At 40.7% G+C, this 15,086-nt stretch overlaps 1 protein-coding gene across 3 annotated transcripts; it reads left to right on the top strand.

Moving 5' to 3' along the window:
- The first annotated feature begins 792 nt into the window (after positions 1-792).
- Positions 793-14,855, top strand: LOC121554577 (mucin-13). Of its 3 annotated transcripts, none has more exons than XM_041868196.2 (10): positions 797-1,041; positions 4,877-4,966; positions 5,144-5,269; positions 5,658-5,756; positions 6,382-6,480; positions 6,628-6,693; positions 9,069-9,170; positions 9,280-9,304; positions 9,442-9,509; positions 14,071-14,855. In XM_041868196.2, the coding sequence occupies exons 1-10, from the start codon at positions 978-980 to the stop codon at positions 14,082-14,084; spliced, it is 753 nt and encodes a 250-aa protein (XP_041724130.1). In that variant the 5' UTR covers positions 797-977; the 3' UTR covers positions 14,085-14,855. The 3 variants fall into 3 exon arrangements, with proteins under 3 accessions (XP_041724131.1, XP_041724130.1, XP_041724129.1); XM_041868195.1 differs by having other exon boundaries at positions 799-1,041; positions 9,442-9,512; XM_041868197.2 differs by lacking the exon at positions 6,382-6,480 and having other exon boundaries at positions 793-1,041; positions 9,442-9,512.
- Positions 14,856-15,086: the final 231 nt, after the last annotated feature.

The raw sequence follows: 15,086 nt of genomic DNA, 5'->3' as shown, positions 1-15,086 counted from the left end.
GTGGCTCGAGAAATTATCTGAGGAACTGACGTTAATCACCAATGGGTATGGCTCACAGTTAACTGTTCATTAAAATAAACTGTAATGAAGATGATGGGGTGTCCCTTTCACCATCTCAGTAGAGTTTGGTGCCAAGTCCTAGCAAGTGGTCCTAGCTATATAAAAAAAGGGTCAAACGAGAGTTGCAACTTACCACTGTATTGGTTTTAGTGAGCGCGGTTCACATAACAAGTGTAACAAATGTGGGTGTCTCAAGGGTAAGCTGAAGACCTGAACATGCAGTTCAGTTTGAGGCAAAACTATTTTCCTGAAAGCCCATTCTGAACTGATAGGCCTACAGATGTAGGATCTTAATTTGTGCTAGTTTGCTACAGCAGAAAAATAATTATGCAACAACATGACATTTTTGTAGGGGTTGATACATTTTTCGTTAGGGCAAATAAAATCTGGAATTTGGAAATTGGTGGAAATTGTGGAAATTACAAACTTTAGAAGCCTTCTAAAACTAAAAAACACTACAAGTTTGCATTTCTTGCTTTGCAGGAAAATTCTCAGCAACAAAAGAGATCAAATTAAGATCCTACATCTGTACATGTTGTTTTGGGTCATAAACAGCCCAGCCTAGTCTGAGTCACTTACTAGACTCGTTCACACCGGTCACGCCGCGCCTGCAACGTGAGGGCAGGAAAAAATAAGTGACAGGAGTTGGCGATGAAGTACAAACACACCTTAGGGGCCGAGTTCCTGTCCAGACTGGGACCCGAGAAAGACCTCCCACTGGCCGAAGCAGCCTTCCACTACCCTCCGCCCTCGAGGGAAGCTGGTCTACTTCCTCCCATTTTTTATCTAAAGGAAGTGCCAATAAGCAGCAATGGGCAAGAATGTGAACAACTTTTCCACTGGTTGATAGCAGTGGCTCACACAGCACTGCAGAACCCTAAAAAGGACCCAGGAGGGGAACGCTCAGTAGAACCACCATGAAGACCGTTAGGATAGCCCTTCTCATCCTCCTCCTAACCCTGCTCCAGCTCCTCACTACAGGTAAGCCTACAGGGATATTTAGATCTGCTTTTGGGAGTAAAATATTACTACAAACTTACTTGGATAAGAGATTGCATGTGATGACAAAGGATCTATTGTCGCATAACCAGAACTTTTTCTGAAATTTTGGAATCCAGGCAGTAATGGATTTAGAAAGTTACACAGCTGTGTCTAGAGCTATTAGATGAATAACAGTTGTAAAATGGATACTTAAAAAAATAGACAACATGACTTACCAGTAGTTGGAGTTTTATAGTTATTTTGTCTTGATAAGTAGAATAATTGTTTTAATTGGCTGTTGTATTTACTTACCGTCTTAATCAGACTTGGTTTGCAACAAAAAATATTGTATATGGACATTTGGATCATTAAATATGTTATAGTATGTCTGGGAGTTGTTCTAACAGACAGGCTCACACGTTTAACATTACTCCAGGGACGTCCAGTGATGCCTAAGTGGGTTTCTCCATTTGCCCGAGCATGAGATAAGAGCAGCATTGTTTTTTATTGTTGTTGATGGGAATCTTGTGTTGTGTGGTGTTCCCAAAATAATGTAAATTATCCAGGTCAACCCCATGTGGAGGAAGGTACAGCCACAAACCTTAATAAGGTGCAATTAATATTTATAAAGTAGTATACAATTTCTGAACACTTTGTGTTAAATTGCGTCAAGTGTTACCAGGATAACTCATAAACCTCCCCATTTTACATTACATTTTAGTCATTTAGCAGACGCTCTTATCCAGAGCGACTTACAGGTAGTGAATGCATACGTTTTTTTTTTCATACTGGCCCCCCGTGGGAAACGAACCCACATCCCTGCCGGCCAAACCCTCCCCTACCTTGGACGACGCTGGACCAATTGTGCGCCGTCCATGGGTCTCCCGGTTGCGGCCGGCTGCGACAGAGCCTGGACTCGAACCAGGATCTCTAGTGGCAGACCACTGCGCCACTCAGGAGTCCCCATGGTGCAAGTCACCCAAGAGGGGCACATGGACATGAATGTTGACAGAGAGATCAACCAAAGCTATTGGCAGGACCTAAAGCATCCCTATTTTACTAGAGGTTTATTGAAAGACAAAATGCACACCTAAAATAGTCTTTATTAGGGGTGTATGAGGAACCCTGTTCATCACCTTGTGTTCACTTTACACCTTTATTTCAAGTCTACTTTATTTCAAGTCTACTTTATTTCAAGTCGACTTATGATCAACTTTAGACATCATTGGCAAACTATTCGAGGGATGTAATGCATCGGACAACACGAATAACAAAGACAAAACATCTAGGAATAAAAACACGTCCAAGGCCAAGACAAATGAATGTGGTTACTTGGGCTGGTGGAAAAGAAAAAGAGGGAGTCTCCAGATTGTTTGTTTTGATTGGAGCATGGGCACGGATCCAAGAGGACCGTTAACCACCATGCACTGCCCAGAGAGGTGATTGGAACTGCAGATAGCCAGTGGGAACCAAACTGCCCTTTTTCTCACAGGGGGAGAGATTATTGTGAAGTGAAATGGTCCAATCGGCAGCAAATCTCCTTCCAGCATGAATCTAAACACCTGCAGGAAACACCCAAGCAAAGGTCACTGCAGTGCAAGCCTCTCTACAGTGACGAGAGAAATTGACGTTTTCTCCCTGATAAATATGTCCCGCCATTATATACAGAAAATTAAACTGATAAATGGTGAAATGCAAGTGTATTTAGCCTACCATGTAAGCTTAATGATTGCGCTTTCCATTTGTCTGTATCATGGAAATAGATTATTAGTGTTGCCATAAGGTACAGTACTTATTCTGAAAGGGTGGGGGCAGGGGTGAATCTGCCGCCACTGCCGATGAGGAGTGGTCTCTGTACAAGACAAAATGCAGATATAGCAGAGGGAAAATAAACAAAAGCATTGGGTTATGTGCTCAAAAGTCAGTGTGAAACATCAGGCACGAAGACGGTCGAGCTGAAGCTGCAAAAGCCCCTCTCTGATGGGGGAGAAGACAGGAAATCCTGCCTGGCCCTTTGGCTGTTGGGGCCAGGGGACAACAATACTCTGTCTGGGACAGGATGCAGCATTTCACAGGTCTGGGCCTGAAGCAGAGGATATCCACCTCAAAGTGTCACAGACTGGGTGGCTTTCTCGTTAAAATCGGACTATAAAAAAAAAAAAAAGATGTATGTCAGACAGTGGTCTTTCAAACCATGCCAAACAGGAACGACACAATTGTCTAACCTTTGGATCTAAAAGGGACGATTATTTCTGAGGAAATGTTTTAGCAACCAAGATAGAAATGGTGACTTTTGATCTGTCATAATGTGAGCTCTTTGGAGTGCTCACATCCTCTAGATTGTATTAGGATTTAGAGCCGCACTTTACCGAGAATTAGTCTGCAGGTGAAGCTTGTTGCTAAATGTGGTACAATTATAGGTTCTCTTAGCAGGAATTATTAGCCAACATTATATTACATTCAGTCTTAAAAACGTAAACAACTTACTAAATCATGAAGTTATTTTTTTCCTGTCTGTCGTTCGGTATGGTTATGGTGTTGCCACAGAAGTTAAGTATTGTTCAAAAAGATCAGAAGACCCATTTACATTACATTTTAGTCATTTAGCAGACGCTCTTATCCAGAGCGACTTACAGTTAGCGCATACATTATTTTATCGAACCCACAACCCTGGCGTTGCAAACGCCATGCTCTACCAACTGAGCTACATCCCCTGCCGGCCATTCCCTCCCTTACCCTGGACGACGCTGGGCCAATTGTGCGCCGCCCCATGGGTCTCCCGGTCGCGGCCGGCTACGACAGAGCCTGGATTCGAACCAGGATCTCTAGTGGCACAGCTAGCACTGCGATGCAAAGTACAATACCAGAACCAGCAGCAGGGCAACCTGATGGATTGCCATTAGACCAAGTTCCACGTAGATATATTATGAAATATTAGCATTATTTAGGGAATATTTCAAGAGATTAATAATAGGCAGACACATAGACAGTGATAGTAATTTAAAAAATCTGGTTGCATTTATAAGTCGAATATTTGCTCATCACCTACGACTCCTGCTGCTACTTTTGGTGGAGAAATCAGAATTAGCTAAGTAACATAGATAATTAAGATGTCTTATCTGCAGAATATGCTTATATGATTGAACTGTTGAACTCTTGTTATTAGAATGTCTCCTTTCGGACTCAGTCACCTGGGGCCCAGAGAGGGGAGAAGTCAGGCTTGTCTATCACACGTCCCTGTTGCTATGCAGAATATCAGAAAGAGAATAGGGCAAAGGAGGTCAGAAGGAAACATTGTTTCCATATGTGAATATGTGTCTTTACCTATTGCAAACCATGTGAAGGGATGCCGTGAGTAATGGGGAACCAATCATTTGTCTCCACAATGTCTATGTGTCAGTCACCCCCTCCTTGGGCCTTGGGGAGATTGTTCTCTCCCCTGGTTCCTTTTTTAGCAAGCTGGAGACTAAGTAACAACAAATGTCCTTTTAAGTTCTTAGTACTGAACAAAACAACAAGTTCTTTGTATTTGGGGCCAAGGTCTGGCACAGGATGTGTGGGGTTGGTGTCTGGAACCATTGTACGTCATCTCTGATGTTGCACATATACTGAGATAGTAGATAACCCAGAGGCTCACTCCACTCAGTGGGCTCTCACTCTATTCACTCTGTGGGTGGTGTGACCAGCTCCCTTATCGATAAGTTATTTTAATAAAGTAAATATTCTGATTGGTGATTGACCTCATTATTGATTAAAATATCCACCACATACGTTTTGATGATTTGCATCTTATTGTACACTACTGAGTTAGAACATCTTTGATCTGTCATCATAGCAACTCAGACACCCGACACAAGTGTTCGTCCTCCCACTACATCTGTCCCTACAACAATTGCTGCTGCCACCACTGCTGTGACCACACCCAGTAAGTAAAAGAAAACATATCAAAACATGGTCTCAGATTCAAACTGCTGTATTCATCTCTAGTTCAAATAACTGTCAAAGCCTTAGGACATTGTAACATTAGAACGTGTTCCTTTTTAGAGAGAGGTACAGTATGCTGGTGTATAAACTCTGCTCTTAGACTGATTTTACATTCCAGAGACAGAGGAGAAATCTGTCACAGTAACTGCCACGCCAAAACCTGCACCAACATCAGAAAAGACAAAGAATTCATCCCCACCCCCACTCTCAGTGCATTCCACATCTCCACCTGCTAAGGATGATGGTGAGACTTCATAGACATTTAATTTAAATTTGCCATTGAAATGTAATTTGGAGGAAAAAAAACTGACTACAGTCTGCTCTATAAACTGTATTTCTATGACAGAGGTCCTATACAGATGTGCTCATATGTCAAATAAGCTCGACAGATGTATGGCTGTTGGAATAACCAAATGATAATAACCAGGGGCCGACCGTATATACAGGATCTCAGAGTGCTGATTTAGGATCAGTCTTGCCTTTTAGATCACAATTAATAAGATTACATGAGCAGGAGGGACCTGATCCTAGATCAGCCCTCCTACTAAGATGCTTGATGCATACTGCCCCAGACCTTAAATGTTAGAAATGCTCTAAACGAATGCATTCTTCTCCCTTCACGGGGGTAACAGAAAAAGGGGCAGCGAGCCAGGCCACAACAACTGTTACCACCAGTCACCCACCCCAAGATATGACCACAGTTCAGCCTACACCAAACCTTCACTTGCAAGGTAAGAGGAGATTATGTTACCCTCTAACATAACATATAAAATAATTAAAATAAGATGAACATTATCCAAAATATAAACCATCAACTTAGTGAATACCATTGGTGTTTAATATGTGGGTTTCAGCACGAAACAGTTGCACACCTACTCATTCAAGGGTTTTTCTTTATTTTTACTATTTTCTACATTGTAGAATAATAGTGAAGACATCAAAACTATGAAATAACACATATGGAATCATGTAGTAACCATAGACATTTAATTTAAATTTGCCATTGAAATGTAATTTGGAGGAAAAAAAACTGACTACAGTCTGCTCTATAAACTGTATTTCTATGACAGAGGTCCTATACAGATGTGCTCATATGTCAAATAAGCTCGACAGATGTATGGCTGTTGGAATAACCAAATGATAATAACCAGGGGCCGACCGTATATACAGGATCTCAGAGTGCTGATTTAGGATCAGTCTTGCCTTTTAGATCACAATTAATAAGATTACATGAGCAGGAGGGACCTGATCCTAGATCAGCCCTCCTACTAAGATGCTTGATGCATACTGCCCCAGACCTTCAATGTTAGAAATGCTCTAAACGAATGCATTCTTCTTCCTTCACGGGGGTAACAGAAAAAGGGGCAGCGAGCCAGGCCACAACAACTGTTACCACCAGTCACCCACCCCAAGATATGACCACAGTTCAGCCTACACCAAACCTTCACTTGCAAGGTAAGAGGAGATTATGTTACCCTCTCTCAAATTACAATAGAGATAAGATGGATGATAGCAAGCAAAGCATTGGGTTAAAGACACCTTCTGCTCAGTAATGGGGAATAGCCTACGGATTACAGTAAAGCTAAAATTGTCATTATTCAGTTATTCAGACAACTGCACAGAGACTTTCACCAGGATCCTTGACCACCTCCAGACCAGAAGAGAAAGGTACAATTTACTGTCAATCTGCTTTATTAACTTATATTCCATCAAATAACCCTCTGAACCAATAACTTGGGACTGGATAAGACTGTAACTTAAAGGTGAAGTTCAGGATTTTACAACTAGATGTAGATGGTTCCTCACCCTGGAAGTAGTCTATATCGGAAAGGAAGATTGTAATGCATGGTTGGGTTTTCGCTTAACAACCACTAAAAACCTCAGCTAACTTTATCCACTTCTAGCTAACAATCAGTGGAAGTGACTTAAGTATACTCATTCTAATAAATAAATATGACAAAACAGCTTCTGTAGATATTACATAATTTGGAATAGCCTTCATTTCTTAATTCAAACACTTGATGTATTATCCTCATGACCCCATAACAATGGTTTACCATTAATGCTTTCTTCAATTTCAGGCAGTGGAATTAGAGGCAAGTCTAAAGCACTATCACTGTCCCTCAATTAGGGTTGCAAAGGGAGGGTATATTACTGGAAACTTTTAAAGTTTACCAGTAAACTACCAGAATTTGGGTAACTTTCAAAGATTTTATGTAATTTATCACAAGACATCTAGTGGCTCTTCTGGGTACTTCAGATCATCACAGGTGTCTGTAATTATCTCTGGTCCTCTGTGGCCTTATAACATATAAAATAATTAAAATAAGATGAACATTATCCAAAATATAAACCATCAACTTAGTGAATACCATTGGTGTTTAATATGTGGGTTTCAGCACAAAACAGTTGCACACCTACTCATTCAAGGGTTTTTCTTTATTTTTACTATTTTCTACATTGTAGAATAACAGTGAAGACATCAAAACTATGAAATAACACATATGGAATCATGTAGTAACCAAAAAAGTGTTAAACAAATCAAAATATATTTTATATTTGAGATTCTTCAAATAGCCACCCTTTGCCTTGATGACAGCTTTGCACACTCTTGGCATTCTCTCAACCAGCTTCAACTGGAATGCTTTTCCATTGTCATTGTCCTGTTGAAAAACAAATGATAGTCCCACTAAGCCCAAACCAGATGGGATGGCGTACCGCTGCAGAATGCTGTGGTAGCCATGCTCATTAAGTGTGCCTTGAATTCTAAATAAATCACAGACAGTGTCACCAGCAAAGCACCTCCTCCTCCATGCTTTACGGTGGAAACCACACATGCGGAGATCATCCGTTCATCCACACCGCATCTCACAAAGACACGGCGGATGGAACCAAAGATCTCCAATTTGGACTCCAGACCAAAGGACAAATTTCCACCGGTCTAATGTCCATTGCTCGTGTTTCTTGGCCCAAGCAGATCTCTTCTTCTTATTGGTGTCCTTTAGTAGTGTTTTTTTTTGCAGCAATTCGACCATGAAGGCCTGATTCACACAGTCCCCTCTGAACAGTTGATGATGAAATGTGTCTGTGACTTGAACTCTGTGAAGCATTTATTTGGGCTGCAATTTCTGAGGCTGGTAACTCTAATGAACTTATCCTCTGCAGCAGAGGTAACTCCGGATCTTCCATTCCTGTGGCGGTCCTCATGAGAACCAGTTTCATCATAGCGCTTGATGGGTTTTTGCGACTGCACTTGAAGAAACTTCTTCAAGTTCTTGAAATGTTCCGTATTGACTGACCTTCATGTCTTAAAGTAATGATGGACTGTCGTTTCTCTTTGCTTATTTGAGCTGTTCTTGCCATAATATGGACAAATAGGGCTATATTCTGTATACCCCCCTACCTTGTCACAACACAACTGGTGACTACCTTATGAAGCTGGTTGAGATAATGCCAAGAGTGTGCAAAGCTGTCATCGAGGCAAAGGGTGGCTATTTGAAGATTCTCAAATATAAAATATATTTGTATATTTTTAACACTTTTTTGGTTACTACATGACTCCATATGTGTTATTTCATAGTTTTGATGTCTTCACTATTATTCTACAATGTATAAATTGGTCAAAATAAAGAAACACCCTTGAATGAGTAGGTGTGTCGAACGTTTTGACTGGCAGTGTTCCAACTAGGCACCACACCTGACCAACTGAGCTAATTGATCAATTCAACACACCTGGTCTTCCAGGTCGGTTAAATCAAAAACATGATGTGCCTGCGGCACTCCAGGACCAGGGTTGCCTATCCCTGATCTATGTTCTACCAATAACACACCCACCAGAGGGTGCACACACTTCACATTTGACTGTGTTGTCAGTGTGTGTGTACAAAGTCATTAGTCAAGCCGTGATCAATTACAGCTCATCATAAATTGGCTACATGACACATTGTTCCAACAATGGTACTAATCCAACTTCTCATACTATGTGAAAAACAACAGTTTTGTCTGCCACATTAAATAAATATGTTCTTCCTCTGTGTCTAAAGAAAATAAGCTGCTGTGGATTCTTTTGCCAGTCCTGGGAGTTGTGGTGGCTGCTGTCATCTTCGTTCTCAGATTTAAATGCATGAAGGTCCACGATCACACAGGTATTACTTAATGACTGAATTAGATGTGACTCTGCACAGCACTATGTCTACATACACATGTTGACATTACAAACTAAGTATCACACCTTTTTCTTTTGTCCCTGAACAGAGGCAACTGATAATGGAACAGAAAAGTAAGTATAGTCTTTGGACTGTACATGAAGATACCATTTAGATGAGACCCCATTTGAACAGTTAAAATATACCGTAATCTTTTAAAGAAAAATACTATATTTTACTCCCAATATGCTCTGCTCTCTCGTCTTTGCAGTGCCTCTTTCCAGAGCAGGCCGGACAGCACCAAAGATGGTGTCATGCTTCTCGGGGTGAAGTCCTCAGGTGGTACGTTTAAACTGTTTACTTACTAGCAAGTTAGCATTGTCATTTGCTGTTATATACCGTTGAAGTCGGAAGTTTATATACACTTAGGTTGGAGTCATTAAACTTGTTTTTCAACCACTCCACACATTTCTTGATAACAAACTATAGTTTTGGCAAGTCGGTTAGGACATCTACTTTGTGCATGACACAAGTAATTTTTCCAACAATTGTTTACAGACAGATTATTTCACTTATAATTCACTGTATCACAATTCCAGTGGGTCAGAAGTTTACATACACTAAGTTGACTGTGCCTTTAAACAGCTTCAAAAATTCCAGAAAATGATGTCATGGCTTTAGAAGATTCTGATAGGCTAATTGACATCATTTGAGTCAACTGGAGGTGTACCTGTGGATGTATTTCAAGGCCTACCTTCAAACTCAGTGCCTCTTTGCTTGACATCATGGGAAAATTAAAAGAAATCAGCCAAGACCTCAGACAATAAATGGTAGACCTCCACAAGTCTGGTTCATCCTTGGGAGCAATTTCCAAATGCCTGAAGGTACCATGTTCATCTGTACAAACAATAGTACGCAAGTATAAACACCATGCGACCACGCAGCCGTCATACCACTCAGGAAGGAGATGCGTTCTGTCACCTAGAGAGGAACGTACTTTGGTGCGAAAAGTGCAAATCAATCCCAGAACAACAGCAAAGGACCTTGTGAAGATGCTGGAGGAAACAGGTACAAAAGTATCAATATCCACAGTAAAACGAGTCCTATATCGACATAACCTGAAAGGCCGCTCAGCAAGGAAGAAGCCACTGCTCCAAAACCGCCATAAAAAAGCCAGACTATGATTTGCAACTGCACATGGGGACAAAGATCGTTCTTTTTGGAGAAGTGTCCTTTGGTCTGATGAAACAAAATTTTAACTGTTTGGCCATAATGACCATCGTTATGTTTGGAGGAAAAAGGGGGTTGCTTGCAAGCCGAAGAACACCATCCCAACTGTGAAGCACGGGGGTGGCAGCATCATGCTGTGGGAGTGCTTTTGCAGGAGGGTCTGGTGCACTTCACAAAATAGATGGCATCATGAGGAAGGAAAATTATGTGGATATATTGAAGCAACATCTCAAGACATCAGTCAGGAAGTTAAAGCTTGGTTGCAAATGGGTCTTCCAAATGGACAATGTCCCCAAGCATACTTCCAAAGTTGTGGCAAAATGGCTTAAGGACAACAAAGTCAAGGTATTGGAGTGGCCATCACAAAGCCCTGACCTCAATCCTATAGAAAATGTGTGGGCAGAACTGAAAAAGCGTGTGCAAGCAAGGAGGCCCACGAACCTGACTCAGTTACATCAGCTCTGTCTGGAGGAATGAGCCAGAATTCACCCAACGTATTGTGGGAAGCTTGTGGAAGTCTACCCGAAATGTTTGACCCAAGTTAAACACATTAAAGGCAATGCTACCAAATACTAATTTAGTGTATGTAAACTTCTGACCCACTGGGAATGTGATGAAATAAATAAAAGCTGAAATAAATAATTCTCTACTATCATTCTGACATTTCACATTCTTAAAATAAAGTGGTGATCCTAACTGACCTAAGACAGGGAATTTTTACTAGGATTAAATGTCAGTAATTGTGAAAAACTGAGTTTAAATGTATTTGGCTAAGGTGTATGTAAACTTCCGACTTCAACTGTGTTTCACATGGTCCTTTCCAGCACAGTTCCTGCAACTATGGTGGATGCTTAACCAGACCAGTGCAGTATAGCTTGGCTTGGCTTAGTAGTGTGAAAAAATTCTAACAAGCAATTAGTCCAAGCAGTTCCCATGACTCCTACCCTTCAAGTAATTGAAAAACAAGGAGGAAAGCTTCAATCAAATGATCAAAGTTCAAGAGAAACATGCATACCAGTAGTCTTCTACTTCACTTTTCCAAGTTCTCTCAGTCCTTTCCCCCATCCCTTTACATTACAACTTTGTTTTATCAGGCGTGGACATGCAATTATTCCCAGGAAGCAGGGAGCTTTTAATGTCTCATTGTGCACGTTCAGTAATAGGTCTGGGCTGGGGAGAGCAGGGGAAGGTATTTCCTGTGATTTCCTCGCCCCACCTTTGAAAGACCAGCAGGGGATGAAAGACACAGACTTCCTCACACAAACACATATTAATTTGGACAGCCCCTATTGTGTGGCTCCGGGGCCGGCAAATGTAAATGGTCCCCGGGCAGACCCTGTGTGTATAGTATGTGCCTTAGGCATACAGTACCAGTCAAACGTTTGGAAACACCTACTCATTCAAGGGTTTTTCTTTATTTTTATATACTTACTGTAGAATAATAGTGAAGACATCAAAACTATGAAATAACACATATGGAATCATGTAGTAACCAAAAAAGTGTTAAACAAATCAATAGCCACCCTTTGCCTTGATGACAGCTTTGCACACTCTTGGCATTCTCTCAACCAGCTTCACCTGGAATGCTTTTCCAACAGTCTTGAAGGAGTTCCCACACATGCTGAGCACTTCTTGGCTGCTTTTCCTTCACTCTGCCGTCCGACTCATCCCAAACCATCTCAATTGGGTTGAGGTCGAGAGATTGTGGATGCCAGGTCATCTGATGCAGCACTCATCACTTTTCTTATTGGTCAAATAGCCCTTACACAGCCTGGAGGTGTGTTGGGTCATTGTCCTGTTGAAAAACAAATGATAGTCCCATTAAGCCCAAACCAGATGGGATGGCGTATTGCTGCAGAATGCTGTGGTAGCCACGCTGGGTAAGTGTGCCTTGAATTCTAAATAAATCACACAGTGTCACTAGCAAAGCACCCCCACACCATAACATCTCCTTCCCCATGCTTTACGGTGGGAACTATACATGCAGAGATCCTCCGTTCACCCACACCGCGTCTCATAAAGACATGGCGGTTGGAACCAACAATCTCAAAATTTGGACTCCAGACCAAAGGAAAAATTTCCACCGGTCTAATGTCCATTGCTCGTGTTTCTTGGCCCAAGCAGGTTTCTTCTTCTTATTGGTGTCCTTTAGTAGTCGTTTCTTTGCAGCAATTCGACCATGAAGGCCTGATTCACACAGTCCCCTCTGAACAGTTGATGTTGAGATGTGTCTGTGACTTGAACTCTGTGAAACATTTATTTGGGCTGCAATTTCTGAGGCTGGTAACTCTAATGAACTTATCCTCTGCAGCAGAGGTAACTCTGGGTCTTCCATTCCTGTGGTGGTCCTCATGAGAGCCAGTTTCATCATAGCGCTTGATGGTTTTTGCGACTGCACTTGAAGAAACTTTCAAAGTTTTTGAAATGTTCCGTATTGACTGACCTTCATGTCTTAAAGTAAAGATGGACTGTCGTTTCTCTTTGCTTATTTGAGCTGTTCTTGCCATAATATGGACTTTTACCAAATAGGGCTATCTTCTGTATGCCCTCCCCTACCTTGTCACAACACAACTGATTGGCTCAAATGCATTAAGAAGGAAAGAAATTCCACAAATTAACTTTTAAGAAGTCACACCTGTTAATTGAAATGCATTCCAGGTGACTACCTCATGCTGTCATCAAGGCAAAGGGTGGCTATTTGAAGAATCTCAAATATAAAATAGTTTTTGATTTGTTTAACACTTTTTTGATTATTACATGATTCCATATGTGTTATTTCATAGTTTTGATGTCTTTACTATTATTATACAATGTAGAAATTAGTAAAAATAAAGAAAAACCCTTGAATGAGTAGGTGTGTCCAAACTTTTGACTGGTAGTGTATATACAGCTGTAGGATCTTAATTTGAGCCAGTTTGCTACAGCAGGAAAACAATCCTGCAGCAACAGGAAATGTGAATTATTATGTGGATTATCATTAATGGACATTTTTCATTTTTCATTTTTCATAAGGGAAAATCAAGTCTGAATATTCAAAGTCGAAATTACAAACTTCAGAAGCCTTTTTAAACCCCAAATACACTACACAATTTACATTGCCTGCATTGCAGGAAAGTTGTCCTGCAACAGTGTGATCAAATTAAGATCCTACATCTGTAGGTCTACCCTCAAAATGGGAATTGGGCATAAAAATCCCCACCTTCCTCTCTTTTCATCTGTCTAATGACCATGTGGGCCACTGTCATTTGTGCAACATGCTGCAATTAACCCCTAGGCCTAGGGCCACTTTCAGCCAACACAGCCCATATGAACTCTGATATCTGGACAATAATATAATACTGATCTCTACTGTTCTATTGAGTAACCACAAAGTAAACACACGATGGGCGGTTCAACAGGAGGCAATGTTATATAACGTTCAGATAGAAATATGCTATGTAGAACAAGCATGCCTCTCTATCATGTAGAGCTCTATCACGTCAGCTCTATTCATGGCATTTCTATGTGCAATGTTCGACAACGTTTGGCTGCTGAAATTCCTATTCGAATGGGAGGGATGTTATAAGGAGCATTCTCATTTATCCAACCACGCCTCTCAAATACTGTATAACCCTGGGTTAGGATTTTATAATACATAATCAGTTTGATAATTTTGAACTCTCCCTTTCAGCTGCTGCAAGATAAAAAGGATGCCGTCCCATTCTATAGGACCAATGGATGAGGCCAAGCTCTCACAACCCGAAAAATGGTCCAGACGTTCAACTATCTAAAAATGATGGACAATCAAATATGGCGTATTAGAATCCCAAAAGCTAAGTGGGCACATTCTTATACTGTATAGTGTGGAAAGAAGATTGGTGTGGAGTATTGTAGGATATGGGACTCTTAACTGAACGTGTCTCCTAGAAAATGTTCACTAAGATACTATATATCATTTAAAAAATATGTACTTCACTGTTTTGTGTATTCTTAATTGGATGGTAATTTAGCCAATGAGGATCTGTGATCTCAATTTAATCAAGACTAACATCCAGACATTTCATTCAGGAAAACAATGCTGGATGCTGAATTAATGTGAATAAATTAACCCAAAAGCTAGTTGTCTGTGTGCAAGAGGCTTGTTTGTCTCATCTCTGTATTCAAGATACTGATTTTGATTTTATATCACCCAAACATGTATGAACTCCAAATGCACTGAACCTGAATTCAGCACACAATTCCTTGATTCAAACCAGTTAGTGAGCAGTACACATGATTAAGTGTTTGTATGCTTTAAATCTGTTGTAATAAATTATTTAGCTTTCAGTGTAAATGCCAGGATTGTCAAGATTAGCTATTTTGCCGGTATGTTTCCTGCTTTTGAACCAGTTATAGTGTATATTTGAGCAAATAATAAGACTTCCCACTGGTCAAAGATGATTTTAATTTCTCAAATAAAGAAGAGCAGTTATTTGACTGATCGGCGTTGTTTGAACATTTGTTGTTTTGCACCTGTACACGCTCACGAAAGTTTGGCATCAGGAATACGATGCATTAGTTGATGTTGATTTTGGATGTTGACTACACCTGGCTACACACCGTATCTGTTTGATTTTAATGTGCTGAATTACACTGCTCCAAAAAATAAAGGGAACACTAAAATAACACATCCTAGATCTGAATGAATGAAATAATCTTATTAAATAC

This window comes from Coregonus clupeaformis, chromosome 39 (assembly GCF_020615455.1).
Source record: "Coregonus clupeaformis isolate EN_2021a chromosome 39, ASM2061545v1, whole genome shotgun sequence".
NCBI classification, from domain to species: Eukaryota; Metazoa; Chordata; class Actinopteri; order Salmoniformes; family Salmonidae; genus Coregonus; species Coregonus clupeaformis.
Note: the sequence above shows the minus strand (reverse complement) of the source record. Positions and strands in the feature narration are given on the sequence as shown.